Genomic DNA, 14,910 nt, shown 5'->3' on the forward strand with positions numbered 1-14,910 from the left:
ACCCTCAGGAGCTGCGTTTGGTGGGGGTATTGCTGGCTTGTCCCCCGTGTGTGGGGCTGGGGGCAGCCTCAGCTGGGCACCCTCATACCACGAGCATAGACCCTGGCGCTGCTGTTCACAGCCAGACCGGGGGTGAGAACATGCACCCAAGACCTTCCACACTGCCTGGGGGCTGTGTGACCTCGAGTGAGCCTCCCAACCTCTCTGGGCCTGTTTCCTCTTTGGATGACAGTGAGGAGAGGAGATCCTCATGCCATTAGTTCCCGATGCCATTCATTCAACAAATATTCCCTGAACAGCTTCTCCGTGCCCGGCACTAGGGAGACAGAGATGGTTACGGAGCTGCTCTGGCCCCAACAGAGAGGTGCCCACAAGGCTCCCACAGCAGCAGGGGAGGATCCCTCCGATGTGCCACGGAGGACAGAGGATGTGCTAACTCTGTGGTCCCTGGGAGTCAGGGAACGCTGCCTGGATGAGGTCACACGGGAACAGTGTCCAGAAGTATGGGTAGGAGGCTACGGGACAGGCAAGAATCCTGCCAGAGGAAGCGGTGCGTGCTAAGGCCCTGAGGCACATGTGAAAGAACCATCTGGTGAAACAAATGTCTCGGTGCTTGTAGGACCCGGAACTAACGGTGTGTGAATGTGTGTGTGTGTGTGTGTGTGTGTGTGTGTGTCCTGCACTGTGTTGTGAACACTTGGAGGGTAAGGATGCCCGCCCGGATCGCCTTCCTGCACCAGCCAGGACACGTTGCCAGCACAGAGCAGGGGTCTTGGGCATGTCCTGAGTGGGGTCAGCGGACAGAGGGACGGAGGGACAGTTCAGGTCAGGCAGGGGGACAGGAAGCCCGTGTGCCCACGGCTCCCCCAGGAAGAGGGACAGCGCAAGCCCGTGGAAACTACCTGTGGGAGCCCCGGAGCCAGGAAGGTGGCCGCGTACTCGGCCAGTGCCACATCGTCGACCATGCTCTGCGCCGTCTCAGAGAGCAGGTGATTCGCCAGCCCGTGTCTACGCAGCTCCTGCAGTAGGTGTGTGATCAGGTGGTTCCTCTCCCGGCACTTCTGAACCAGGGAAGCCAGCTTGGCCTGACAGGGCGGGAGCGGAGACACAGCAGGTGAGTCCATGGATGGAGGGCACCCTCGGGGGCTGGACGGCTGAACCGGGCTCTGGGCAGTGGGTTCCTGCTCTGCGTCCCCCAGCACTGCCTTCACTCAGCCCTCTCCCTGCACCCAGAAGCCAGAACCAGGTTTGAAAACAAGTAGCTGGGGCCCCTGGGTGGCTCAGTGGTTGAGCATCTGCCTTTGGCTCAGGTCATGATCCCGGGTCCTGGGATCGAGTCCCGCATCAGGCTTTTCTCAGGGAACCTGCTTCTCCCCTAGCCTGTGTCTCTGCCTCTCTGTGTTTCTCGTGAATGAATAAATAAAATCAAAGAAAGGAAGAAAGAAAAGAAAGAAAGAAAGAAAGAAAGAAAGAAAAGAAAAGAAAAGAAAAGAAAAGAAAAGAAAAGAAAAGAAAAGAAAAGAAAAGAAAACAAGTAGCCACACTGCTTCCCCTGCTTCCCTGCGTCCCCAAGGACTCTGGATACGGGGCCCAGGATCAGAGGTCAAGAGTGTGGACTCCACCACTGACCAGCTCTGTGACCAAGCTCCCCTCTACACCTCCACTTGCTCATCTGCCCAGTGGACGTTGTTAGGGGCACCAGGGTAAAAGGCTCTGGTGTCCCTCTGTGCCCGGCTCCCAGTTTCCTTCTATCCTGATGGATCATTTTTATATTTGTGGGTCTGTCTCCTGTACAGCCTGAGAACTCCTCAGGTCAAAGCTGACACTGCCCTGGACCCCTGTACCATCACTGTGCCACCACTGGGCACAGCATGACCCTGGGGAGGGATTTGTTACCTGAATGGTATGAGTGAGCAACCCTCCCACCATGTAATGACCTCCCACGTCTGTGTATGTCGGGAGGAGGTGACAGACTCTCATCATTCAAGGGTGGCCCCGGGTGAGTCTCCTTCCCTCCCTTTGTGCCCTTCTGCTCCACCAGAGGAGGAGGTGAGGATCCCTTCCTGCCAGGGCTTCCTGCCCAGCCCAACCCAGAGGCGGGGGAGCATCCCCTAGGCAGTGGTGCTTGGGTGCCCAGTCCTGGCAGGCAGGCAGGGCAGGAGGGCGGTCTGACTCGGAGGCTGGGCTCTCAGCGCACTTAGGTGGGGCTCTCCAGGTCCCCTGGATCACACCACCCCAAAACATCAGGGCCTCATGCATTCAGCCAGCATCAGTTGACCATCGTATGTGCAGTTCCCCACGGAGGGGGAGTTCTCTCCCCACAGAGAAGGAGGCCTTGTTGATGGTGACGGTGACTCTACCGGGCTCTTCATGCACCTGATCTCCTGGAGGACAGTGTGGCTGAGGGGAGCCTTTGGCATCAGACAGAGCTGGGTTCAAGTCATGGCTCTGCTACCGAGTAGCTCTGTGTGACCATGGGTAGGTCACTTCCTCCGTGAGCCTCAGCTTCCCCATCTGTCAAGTGGGGCTCATGCTCCCCCTTCCTGACATGTTGCTTGTGGACCTTAGAACAAAATTTGTGTGGAGGATCTGGCATATGGCAGGCTTTGTAGTTTACAGGAGATTATGGTCCTGTCCTCCTTTAAGTAAAAGTACAAGGAATTGACAAAAACAAGAGTGCGGAGCTTGGAAGCTTCACGTTTTCATAGGACGTTACAGTTTATGTTTCCACCGCCGATGTCCATGCAGTGTCGGAACAAGCTGTGATGGGAATGACTGACGCTTCAAGTCACAGCCTTGGACACCTGAACCTCCGACAGACATGGGAACTCTGGGTGGGAGAGGGATTGCAGGGCTCATGCTTCTAACTTAACATCTAAGGAAACTGAGGCCCCTCAGGGTACCTGAGTGGCTCAGTCGTTAAACACCTGCCTTCACCTCAGGTCATGATCCCAGAGTCCCAGGATTGAGCCCAGAATCAGCATTGGGCTCCCTGCTCAGCGGGGAGCCCCTCACCCCTCACCCGGCTTGTGCTCTCTCTTACTCACTCTCTCTCAAATAAATAAATAATTTTTTTTTAAAACAACAACAACAACAACAACAACAACAAAAAAAACAAAACCAATGGAAACCAAGGCCCCAGAGCGGGTAAGGTCAGTGAGTTAGTGGGGCCCATGGCCCCCTCTACACCCTGCCTGGGGACTGGACAGGAAGGGCAGGCCCTCTAGGTCCACTTCCCAAATCCAGGTGCCATGTCTGAGGTGCCATGTGTCGTCTCAAAGAAAGTACACGTCTGAATGGCAAAGGATATTTGGGCCTGTAATGCCACTTCTGGGAGTCTGGCCTAAAGAGATCTCTGGCTATGTGGGGGAAAGCTTTCTAATAAAAAATGAGCATCACAGTGTTTTTTGTTGTTGTTGTTTTTTGCTTTGTTTTGTTTGTTTTTTTTAAAAGATTTTATCTATTTATTTATGAGAGACCCAGAGAGAGGCAGAGACACAGGCAGAGGGAGAAGCAGGCTCCCAGTGGGGAGCCCGAAGCGGGACTCGATCCCAGGACCCCAGGCTCATGCCCTGAGCTGAAGGCAGATGCTCAACCACTGAGCCACCCAGGCATCCCCATCAGGGCGTTCATATACAAGATGCAAAAGATGGAAGGAGGGGGCAGGATGGGCAGCCGACCTGACCGAGCAAGGGCACTTCTGGGCTATTCTTGGGGAGGAAAAGCAGGACATGGACATGTAGGGGTGGTGGGATCTCAGACACACGCGAAATACTCTGGAAGAAAATACATGAAAACGCTAGATTCAAATGGGAATTTGGGATGCAATTGCTCTTCTTCCCAGGTTGTTTTTTTTTGTTTTGTTTTGTTTTGTTTTTGTTTTTTTTAAATAATAAAGATGGACTACGTGTAGAATAGGGAAAACGCGAGCTCTAGTTGTTCGAAAGAGACATTTCACATTGATCTCACGGACACATTACCTTCAAAGGAGCCACAGCGAAATTTGCCTCGTGTTGCTTTTTCCGAAGTTCATGCAGCTGAAAGAAAACCAATGTGTCTGACAAAGCTGGGCCCCCGGTCACAGCCCCGGTCACAGCCAGCGCCTCCCCAGGCGAGTGGGCTCGGAGGGGTTGGCTCCAGGGCCCTTTTCCCACAGGGGTGCTCAGGGGGGAACAGGGGCCTTCCCCATCACTGGCTGAGCAACACCAGGGGAGGAAGGATGCTCTGAGCACAAAGAATGAGCTGCCGGACTGCAGCTGTGCCCCCCCCCCCCCCCCCCGCAGAGTTTTTTGTTTTTTTCCTGCGGAGTTTTTTTAAGTGCTGTGTTAAACCTCTGGGGAATCTGAGCCAGACACCTAATCCTCCTAACCCTGGCTCCTAACCCTGGCTCAGCCACTCACTAGAACTTGACCTGTGCAAATCACTTCTCTTTCTGCCTCAGTCTTCTCATCTGCAAAGTGGGGGTAATATTAGTGTCCACCCAGTTAGCAGAGGATTATAGCGAGGACTCTGTGAATTGTTTTCCTATAAAGTGCTCGGAAGGTCAGTTAACGCTCCTCGAATGTGAACCCTTGTTGCTATCTGGCAGAGGCACCAGGCATGTGCACGTGAGTAAAGCCACCCTGGACCTTCCAGCCGAGCCCCACACGCAGCTCAACCACCAGCGAGTCATCCCCGTTGATGCTTTGTGGAGCACGGCTCCCCAGCCCAGTCCTGCCTGAATTGCTGACCCTAGAATAAGACGGCCGTTCTAGGAATACTTCTCCTTCACTCTCATTTCCTCTGTCATCAGTACAAGAAAGCTACACCAACAAAAATCCTCCTTCCTCCTCCCCATCTCTTCTGATCTCTAACACAGGTTTCACCCTACATCTTCACAATCGAAAGCCTACACATGTATACACACAGACGAAACTGCACTATTTGAATGTTTTTACATCTTGGTTTTGTCATTAAATTTACAATCGTGGTGTTGTTTCTGTGCCAATACATATAAACCGATCACGTCCTTTTAAAATCTTATATATTTCAGCAGGAGGCTGAAATATAATGTTTCACCGATTCTTTACGAAAATGTATATTGTTTCTTTGCTTTCCGAACAAGGCTTGGACGCACGTTCCTATACAGCTATTTTGGCATGTATAGGATTCACCTTTCTGAATGTATTCAAAGTGTAAAATGCCAGCTCCAAGCAGACTGTCTTCTATTCAAAAGGCACTCAATAATATTTGCAGGCTTGGATTCAAACTTCTCTCTGCTTCGGTTTAGGAAACAGCACGAATGTGTTGCTGCGCCCTGAGTGCCGGGGCATTTGCAATGAAAAAGTGAATGAGGAGAACGTGAAAAGACAACAGATGGGAGAAAATATTTGGCAACCACATACCTAATATGGGATTCGTATCTAGAATGCATATAGACTCTTCCCTCTTGAAAACAAAGAAATAAACCACCCAGTTGCAAATGGACAAAGAAATGAATGGTCATTTCTCCGAAGGAAGATAGATAAATGGCCAGTAAGCACATGAAAAGATGCTCAATACCATCAGCCACCAGGGAAAAGCAAACCAAACCCCACAGAGCTCCCAACTTCATGTTCACTGAGATGGTTATCTCTAGTCAGTAGTGGATGTTGGCAAGCTCATGGAGAGGTTGGGGCCTCTGTCTAAGCCAGTGGGAATGGAGAATGGAGCTATCGGAGACCAGCCTTCATGTAACTATGGTTGATATGCTCCCTCATTATATTACAAGAATTTCATCAGAGAATGGAAACCTATAAAAAAAAGAACCAAATGGCAAGCAGTGGGAATTGCCTCGCTGGCTCAGTTGGTTAAGTGTCTGACTCTTGATTTTGGCTCAGGTCATGATCTCAGGGTTGTGAGACTGACCCCCACGTTGGGCTCCATGTCAGCAAGGAGTCTGCTTGAGATTCTCTCTCTCTCCCTCTGCTTCACTCCTCCCCCACTTATGTTCTCACTTGCTCTCAATCTAAAAAAAAAAAAAAAAAAAAAAAAAGAAAAGGTAAAATAAAATGAAAATGAAAAAAGAACCAAATGGAGGGATGCCTGGGTGGCTCATGGCTCAGTCAGTGAAGGATCTACCTTTGGCTCAGGTCGTGATCTGGGGGTCCTGGGATAAGGCCCTGCATGGGGCTCTCTGTTCAGCAGGGAGCCTGCTTCTCCCTCTCCCTTTGTCCCTGCCCCTACTTGTGTGTGTGTTCTTTCTCTTTCTCTTGCTCTCTCTCTCTCTCTAATAAGTAAACAAAATCTCTTTAAAAAAGAGCCAAGTGGAAATTCTAGGACTGCAAAATACATCACCTGAAACCAAGAACAAAAACAATGAGTTTATAAGTAAATCTGACTCCGCTGGAGAGTATTAACTGGAAGATGGGTTAGAAAGAAATATCCAAACTGAAGAACAGAAAGAAAGAAAAAACATTGAAAATAACGAAAAACAGATTTCAGAAGATATTGGGTATGGTAAAAAGCCCTAACATGTGCAACTGGAGTTATATTTTTCACAAATCAGTGAGAGACAGGAGAAAAAAGTCCTAACAGCCCCCTTGCTGGCTGAGGGCATGGTGAGGAATATTCCCTGTTCACTGCCTGGGCTTTGGAAGTGGGTGCCAGCACTGGGAAGGCACTCTGCAATATGTATTCAGAATCAACACTACCCCCACTCTGGATCAGTAATCCCATAAAAAAATAATATATAAATTAATGGAAATGACCCCAGATCCAACAACAGGTGAATGAAAATCATATCCACTTAAAAGATTACCATATAGGCAAAAAAAATATTGGGCACAAAGTCTAGAAAGCAACACAGACATGAAACTCTTAAGTATAGTGCATCTGATTATACAAAGAATGCACGGGAAAGGAGCCAGAGATTACATCACAATGTTGGTGGTGTAGTTTTCATCCATCAGCTTGTCAAAAACATGTAAAATGTGATAACATTCAGGGTAACAAGCACAGGCAAACATGTACACTCATTTATTCCCGGAGGAAGCCTAAATGATGCAGCCACTCTGGAGGGTTATTTGCCGTTATGTATCAAAGTTAATTACACACATATCCTTTGACCCAGTAATTATTTTCTAGAATTTTACCCTTTGACTATGTAGCAGAAACATATCCCAATACAGAGACATAGAAATGTTCACTAAGCTTTGTTTATAAAGCAAAGAAACAGAAGCAATAATCTTTAAAAAATAAATAAATAAAAGGGATGTCTGGGTGGCTTAGCCATTGAGCATCTGCCTTTGGCTTAGGGTGTGATCCCAGGATCCCGGATTGAGTCCCACATCAGGCTCCCTGCATGAAGCCTGCTTCTCCCTCTGCCTAGGTCTCTGCCTCTCTCTCTCTCTCTCTCTCTCATAAATAAATAAGTAAATAAAATCTTTTAAAAAGAGAGAGAGAAAGAAACAGAAACAATTTGGATTTTCACAAAAAATTGATTAAGTAAGTTATGTTTTGGCCTTATGAAAAAATAATAGGAAGATTTTTTAAAAATGAGGTCAGTTTGTATGTGTTGATATGGAAACATCAAGATTTTCTGTTAAATGAGAAAATCAGCGGGGTCCTTCAGTGGCTCAGTTGCCTTTGGCTCAGGTCATGATCCCGGGGACTTGGGATTGAGCCCCGCATGCAGTTCCCTGCTTGCAGAGAACCTGTTTCTCCCTCTCTCCACTTATGTTCTCTTTAGCTCATTCTCTCTTAAATGAATAAATAAAATCTTTGGGTTTTTTATGTTCATGAGAGACACAGAGAGAGAGGCAGAGACATAGGCAGAGACACAGGCAGGCTCCCTGCAGGGAGCCCAGTGAGGAACTTGATCCCAGGACCCCAGGATCAAGACCTGAGTCAAAGGCAGATGCTCAACCACTGAGCCACTCAGGTGTCCTGAATAAATAAAATCTTTTAAAAAAAAAATCTTTTTAAATGAGAAAATCAAGATGCAGAATATTTTTGTATGGTATAACTTCAAATATGCATACACATCCACAGATACACTGAATCCGAGTAGATAGGGTTGAAAAAAATGCTGGAGCTCAGAAGGGGTTGGAGTCAAAGGGAGAAGGGATTATTATTCTTTTTTTTTTTTTGCATTTTAAAAAATGAGATAATTATAGATCTACATGTAGTTGTAAGAAAGACACAAAGAAATCCCTTGTATCCTTTGCCCTGTTTCCCCCAAGGGGAACATTTTGCAAAACTATAGTATATTACAACTCTATAATATCAATTTTATTGATACAATCTACCAACCTTACTCAGATATCTCTAGTTCTACTCTTACTGTGTTCACTATGTTCTGTGCCATTTTATCACCCCCGAAAGTTCACGTCTCCATCATCACAGATAAGGTAATGGACACTTTCTCAAATCCACAAGGATCTTTCTGCCCTTTGATAAAATCACACTCACTTCACTCCTACAGAGGAAGGACTTTTATTTATGTAACATTTGAAAACTAGTTAGACTTTCTAGAAAACCACATGTATTCCTAGCTTCAGATGGAAGAGAATTTAGCTGAGGGGAGGGATTACAAGCCTCCCTTCTTTCCCCATACTGCTCTTTACTTTGGAAATCTAATAAATACTACCAAATCGCAGGGAATGGTGAGAGCTTGCCTGATTCTTTTTTCCATTCCCACAACTCCCTGGAGCGTGGGAACATTTCATTAGGCGGGAAAGGAAGTGTGGCTCCAGCCTACCTCGCTCTTGAGCTGGTCCCGGAGGCAGGTGGCTTCCCGGTAGGCTGACGTCAGGTCTCTGAGCTGACATTGCAGGGTCAGCCCCTGGTGCCGGAGCTGCTGGACTTGCAGACTCAGGTCCTCCCTGGGGGTGTCCGCCTCCAGGTCCTGCAGCTGTGGAAATCACCAGATCGAAATGAAACGCTTAGGTTACCTTATTTTGCAAGTAATTTGCCTTAGCAAACCAGAGGACCCATTTTCCTTCTTAATTTTTTTCACCTTACATTTTTTTTCTCAAGTCAAAAATTCTAGAAAATGAAGTCACAGAAATAAGTCACCCCAAATCCTAGTAACCAGAATAACTGTTGTTATTATCCGTATATTTTTTCCAGTTCTTTGCTATGCCCTTATGTATGGGCACGTGTGAGCATGTGGCCCATGTTGGCTTTTTGAGTGTGTTGGTGTTGGGGAGGGTCTGGAGAATCATAGAATAACAGTCTAGAATGTGATTTTCATATATATATATATAAAATGTATATATATATTCAGATATATATATATATATCTTTGGCACATATTTTCAAAAATATGCAAAATGGCATGGCATTCTAGAATCTGTTTCAATAGATTTCGGTCACCACTCTGCTAAAAAAAAGTATAATGAATGGAACTTAAGGTTCAAATCCAATTATGAGATGCTTATTACATTAAAGCATGATCTGTTTATATAAAACAGAAGATATTGCATTTTTCCCTGAGCATTTTTCTTAAATCAGTTAAAAATAGTCACTCACTCTTTTTGGGTCAGACATGAGTGGGTTTCATATGGATGTCATGGGGAATTTCTGGGAGGCAGAAAAATGGGAAAGAGAAGTGATTTGGCACTTTGGGAGGGGTGGTTAAATAGGAGTGATGTTACTGCCCCCAGTGGTTCTGTATTCTAAAGTTCTATTTTTTAATAACTTCTATACACACTTGCACACAGGCGTGCATATATACACATACATACGCACATGTATTTTCTCTATATAACATTTAACATATAGTTTATATCTTTGGTATCCAGTTTTTATCCCTCAATACCATGTCAGGAACATTTTTCCATATTGCAAAATAATGTTGAAAACACCGTTGTTAGCATACATGGAGCATTCTGTGGCATGCTGAATGCTCAGGTCATTCTAAAACTTTGCTGCTGTAATTGGGGCTGTCATAAACACCCACAGAACTCTGGGACAGACCTCTGAGACAGACCTCTGAGTTTAGCAGAGGGGGAGTTTCTGCAGCCAGGGCCTGAGAATCTTTAAACAACCAATTCATATGCTAAGGTGGCCTACAAAGGAGCAGTACTGGGCTCTGGTTTGCCCAGAAGCTCAGAGGCTCAGAGGCTTCTCAGATTCCCTTTCTCTGCTATGGCAAACCACCCTTCATTTAAAGCAGCTGCTTGGGAATTTGAGGCCTGTGAAGGTCATCTCTGCTTGTGCTCTTGGCCTGGGTGTGAGCCGGGAGGCAGGGCCTGAGCCATTCTGCTGGGAGAGGAGAGAGAGGATGGTGTAAGGACAGAATCAACGTGCTTCGCGGCTGAAGAGGCCTCCTCCTCGTTAGTAAAGAAATCCAAGAGCAGAATGTGGCTTTCTTCTAATTAATAGAAATTCACAGAGCGTGGGCCTGAGATACACAGGCCGGGCGCTGTCAAGAACAGATGGGTGCTCCGGATGGTTTCATGAAATCCAGCTCTAAGACTTGCAAAACAAGTTGGCCTTTCTGGGAAGTTTGGTGTCTTCACTGCATCCCCTCCCCAGTGACTTAGATGAAGAGTTCGCCCCAAAGATCCTAAAAGAGTACCCCCAGTACATTTCTAAAGAGAATGAACATATGGGATGAGGGCCAGCCCTGCCTGCCTCATGGGACCACCCAATGGTCTTGTGAACGGCCCTATAATCCACTTGCTCCCAAACACGCATGATTGGCACAGGCTCTGGCCACACGCTCCACCTGGGCTGAGAGACATGGTGCATATGGACCTCAGGGAATTCTATCTGGTGGGGAACATTGACAGAGAAATAGGCAGCTCGGCACAGCATAGTGAGGGGAAGCTGGAAGGCACTAAACCAGGCATCCATGGCCATGGGGGTGGTGGGTGGCAAATGTATCACAACTGCTCTCTGGGCTGGTGGATGGGCACCGGAATCTGTACCATTTGCTGATTCCCACGGTGTAAATGTTCCCACCATGATCAATGACAAGCTATGGAAATGGCGTCACATCTCCGCACTGAGCCCATCCAGCAAGACTGGGAGGAGCTGCCCTGCAAAAGGAGACCACAAGGATGAGCTGCAGTTCCCAGGAGAACACTGGGGTAGAGGGGGAGCAGAGCAAGGATGCCGATGGGTGGAGGAGGGTGGGACATAAACAGCAATAGCTAAGGCTCCCTAGGCCTGGATTAGAATTCACCAGACGGAATTGGGATGGATTTCACATCATGTACAAGAGGAAGAGACAGAAGGATTTTAAGTAAAATAGCAACATGATCAAGTTTGTGACTTGGGATGATGGAAAGGGGAAGCTTTCTTGTTTCTGCCTCCTGTCATCAACAAACCTCATTTCTTTGAACCCTGGTTTTTATCTGGAATCCTCCCTTCTTTTAGTTCCAAATTCCTCCACTCTGGCTTCATACCTTGGCATCATCCCTTGACTGTAAAGTTGTTTTGACTGTTCCTCTGCACCCCGCTCCAGCCCTTTTCCTCACAGGAGACAGTGATCTTTTTACAAAAGAAATTGAACCATGTTGTTCTCCTATTTAAAAGCCCCCTTGCTGCATTTAGATGGGGTCATAACTGGGACTTACAGGCCATCTGAGCCCTACCTCATCTCACAACATACCCTACCCTTGCCCATGTGATCCCAACACACTGGCTACTTTCTATCTTTCCAACAAACCAGGCTCAGGACCTGGCCATGTGCTTCCCTCTCTGCCTGAAAAGCTCTTCATCCACCACCCCCTTCCCACCTTGAAATGCTCAGCTCAGTATTCCTCTCCTCAGAGTCCAGTTTCTACTAGGTCTGACTAGCTGAGATTGGACAACAATAAAATATGGAGAAATGCACAATTCTTTGCAAACACTGAATGGCAGCCAAGGCAGGGCCACAGTCCTTGAGGAAAAGAATGCACATCAAGTTGAGCTCCACATTCTTCCTTGTTTTCTCTCTGGAGCATTTTACCAAACCATGGGTCAGAAGTGGAACCCAAGCTGAGAGTGGTGTTCCTGCTAGATGGGGTACTCAAAGGCTGGAATTCAGAGGTGCTCTGATATCTGGGTCTGTGGAACAAAATAACAGAAAGGAGAGAGCCAGGTACTGCCCTAGAAATGCCCCCTTGGGTCCTTGGCTGAGTCCTAAGCTGGGCAGCACAGTGCAGGACTCGGAGTCCTAAGCGAAGAGAAGCTGGCCTGCCTATTGCTGAAGAGACTTCAGAGGTCACCCACTGCTGCCAAGATGGCAGATTTCTGGCTGAGCCCAAATTGGGTATCCTCAGTGAATGCTCAGGGGAGTCAACCGCTGTCATGGAAAGGCCATGCCCTGGAAGCAAGGTCCACACTTTAGGAGGAAAATCAGACTCTAGGACTAGGCCAAAACTAACATATCCCTGCACAGGAATGACACCATCTGCTGATTATTCCACCACCTGCCAGAACAAAAGGCACTCAGCATTCTCTGGTGGAGATAATAACCAGGAGTCTCTGCAACATATCTACATGATGTCCAACATAGAATTTTTTTTTTAAATTACTGGACATGTGAAGAAGCTGGAAAATGGGACTTAACCAAGAAATAAAACAGCCAATAAAAACAGACCCAGGGATAATACAGATATTGGCATTAGCAGACAAGACCTTCAAAATAACACTGATTATATATTTTTAAAAATATAGGAAAGATCGACAAAGTGAGTGAAAAGACAGAGTATTTCAATAAAGAATCTGAATCTCTTAGAAAGGATAAAATGGATATTCTAGAGTCACAAAAGATAACAAATGAAATTCAGAACTCATTGGATGGAATTATCAGCAGATAAGACAACAGAACAGAAGTGAACTAAACAACAGGTTGATAGACAATTCAAACTAATGCACAAAGATGAAAAAAAGGAGAAAAAAGTTTCAAAAGAAACTTTTGGGATATAATCAAAAAGTCTAGATTCTAGGAAACAAGAGAAAAATAGGACAGAACAAAATATCTGAATAAATAATGACAAAAAATTCTCCAAATATGATACAAGACTTGAATATACAATTTTAAGAAGCTCAGAAAAATCCAAGCAGGATCAATACACATAAAATCACACCAGGCACATCACAGTCAAATTGCCAAAAACCAAAGATAAGAAGGAAATCTTGAAAGCAGTCAGAGATAAAATAACATACTTATTTCATGAAAACAAAACCAAACAAAAAAATCATGATAAAAACAACCAATTTTGAACAGAAACTATGGGAGCCAGAAGGTAAACGCAATGAGATCTGCAAAGTGCCAAAAGAGGGGGAAATACCTGCCTACCTAAAATTCTGAATCTAGCCGGGGAAAAAAATCTCTTAAAAATAGAAGTTGAAGTTTGTTTTCATAAAAAGAAATATGAGAGAATTCATCACCAGCAGATCCTTACTATGAGAAATGGCAAAGCTCTTTAGGCAGAAGGAAAACAGATCCCCAGGGGTGGGAGCAAGAATGCACAGCTCAGGAGCATGAGGGGATCTGGATAAATGCAGAAGATCATTCTTGTTTGGAATAACAATAGTAACAACGCCTTACGAAGTTTATCATATATAGATGTAATATGTATGACAAAGATGAGGAAAAGAAGAAAGAGTGAGGATAAACTATTAAAATTTTTGCATTATTTATTAATAATTATTAATGTATTTGGAATTTCCATATTACATGGTAAAAGCACTAATTTAAGGTACATTTAAATAATTAATAGGTACATTTTGAAATCTCTAGGGTAAGCACTGAGGGAATGATACTAAAATGTATAGCAGAATGAGCTAATGGAGCAGAAAAAGGAATAATAGAAAATATTTATTAATACCAAAAACAAAGGCAAGAAAGGAGAAATAGAACAGAACAAAGAAAACATATAGTAAGAAGGGAGACAAACACTTATTCTATCATCACGCGTACAAAATGTACATGAACCAAACACCTCAACTGCAAAGCAGAGGTTGTAAAATTCAGCCAAGTAAACCAACCACATGCTGTTTCAAAGAAACACTCTTTCAATATAAAGATGCCCATAAGTTGAACACAAAAGGGTAGATGGTATAAAAGAAGTTGGATTCCATGAAAACACAAAGGGAACAAAACTGGTGTGATCACTTCAATATCAGACAAAGTGCAATCTGGGCAAGAAGCGTGAGAGGTAATGAGGGACTTTTCATCACGATCAAAGAGTCAAGTCAGTAAAACATAATTGTAAGTCTGCATGTGTCTCATAAATAACTTCCAGATACATGAATCAAAAGTAACATAACCAAAAGAAGAAATACACAAATGCACACTCAGAGATTGTAAACATATCTGGGTAAAGAACAACGTGAATAGATGGCCTGTTGGTAAAGATACAGAAGATCTGATCGGCACAATTAACCAGCTTGGCCCAATCCCCATACTCAACAACGGCCAACTATTTATTCTTTACAAGGACCTGCAGGATATTTACCCAAATAGACCATAACCTGGTCAATAGAACAAATCTCACATTTAAAAAAAATTAAAATAGCATAGTATACGTTTTCTGACAACAGTGAAATAAAACTACAAATCAGAAACAAAACTAGAACTACAAAATTTGGCAGGTGCTTGGAAATTCAGCAACACACTTCCACGTAACCCATGGGCAAGGAGAGACACACAAATGGAAACTGGAAAGTCCTTTGAAGTGAACGGACATAAAAGCACAACACATCAAAATGTGCGGGACGTAGTTGAAACTGCTCAGAGAGAAATGCGTAGATGGGAGTGCACAGATCACAAAAGAAGAACAGCTCAACATCAATGATTTAAGCTTCCAACACGAGAAGCAAGAAAAAAGGACAGCCAACCAAAAAGTGAGTGAAAGAAAGCGAACAATGAAGGTATAAACAGAATCCAGGGAAATAAAATACAGACATACAATGAGGAAAATTGACAAAACCCAAAGAGATCCTCTGAAG

The 14,910-nt window shown here is 45.3% G+C and overlaps 1 protein-coding gene across 1 annotated transcript in view; it reads right to left on the bottom strand.

Moving 5' to 3' along the window:
* C14H4orf50 (chromosome 14 C4orf50 homolog) overlaps window positions 1–14,910 on the bottom strand; it is a 59,751-nt gene that overhangs the window by 18,841 nt on the left and 26,000 nt on the right. The window contains exons 8-10 of the mRNA XM_072737804.1: window positions 8,720–8,872; window positions 3,981–4,037; window positions 903–1,085 (exon numbers count right to left, since the gene is read on the bottom strand). Of these exons, the coding sequence (XP_072593905.1) occupies window positions 903–1,085; window positions 3,981–4,037; window positions 8,720–8,872 (393 nt within the window). The remainder of the gene's footprint in view (window positions 1–902; window positions 1,086–3,980; window positions 4,038–8,719; window positions 8,873–14,910) is intronic.

Source organism: Vulpes vulpes, chromosome 14 (genome assembly GCF_048418805.1).
Source record: "Vulpes vulpes isolate BD-2025 chromosome 14, VulVul3, whole genome shotgun sequence".
NCBI classification, from domain to species: domain Eukaryota; kingdom Metazoa; phylum Chordata; class Mammalia; order Carnivora; family Canidae; genus Vulpes; species Vulpes vulpes.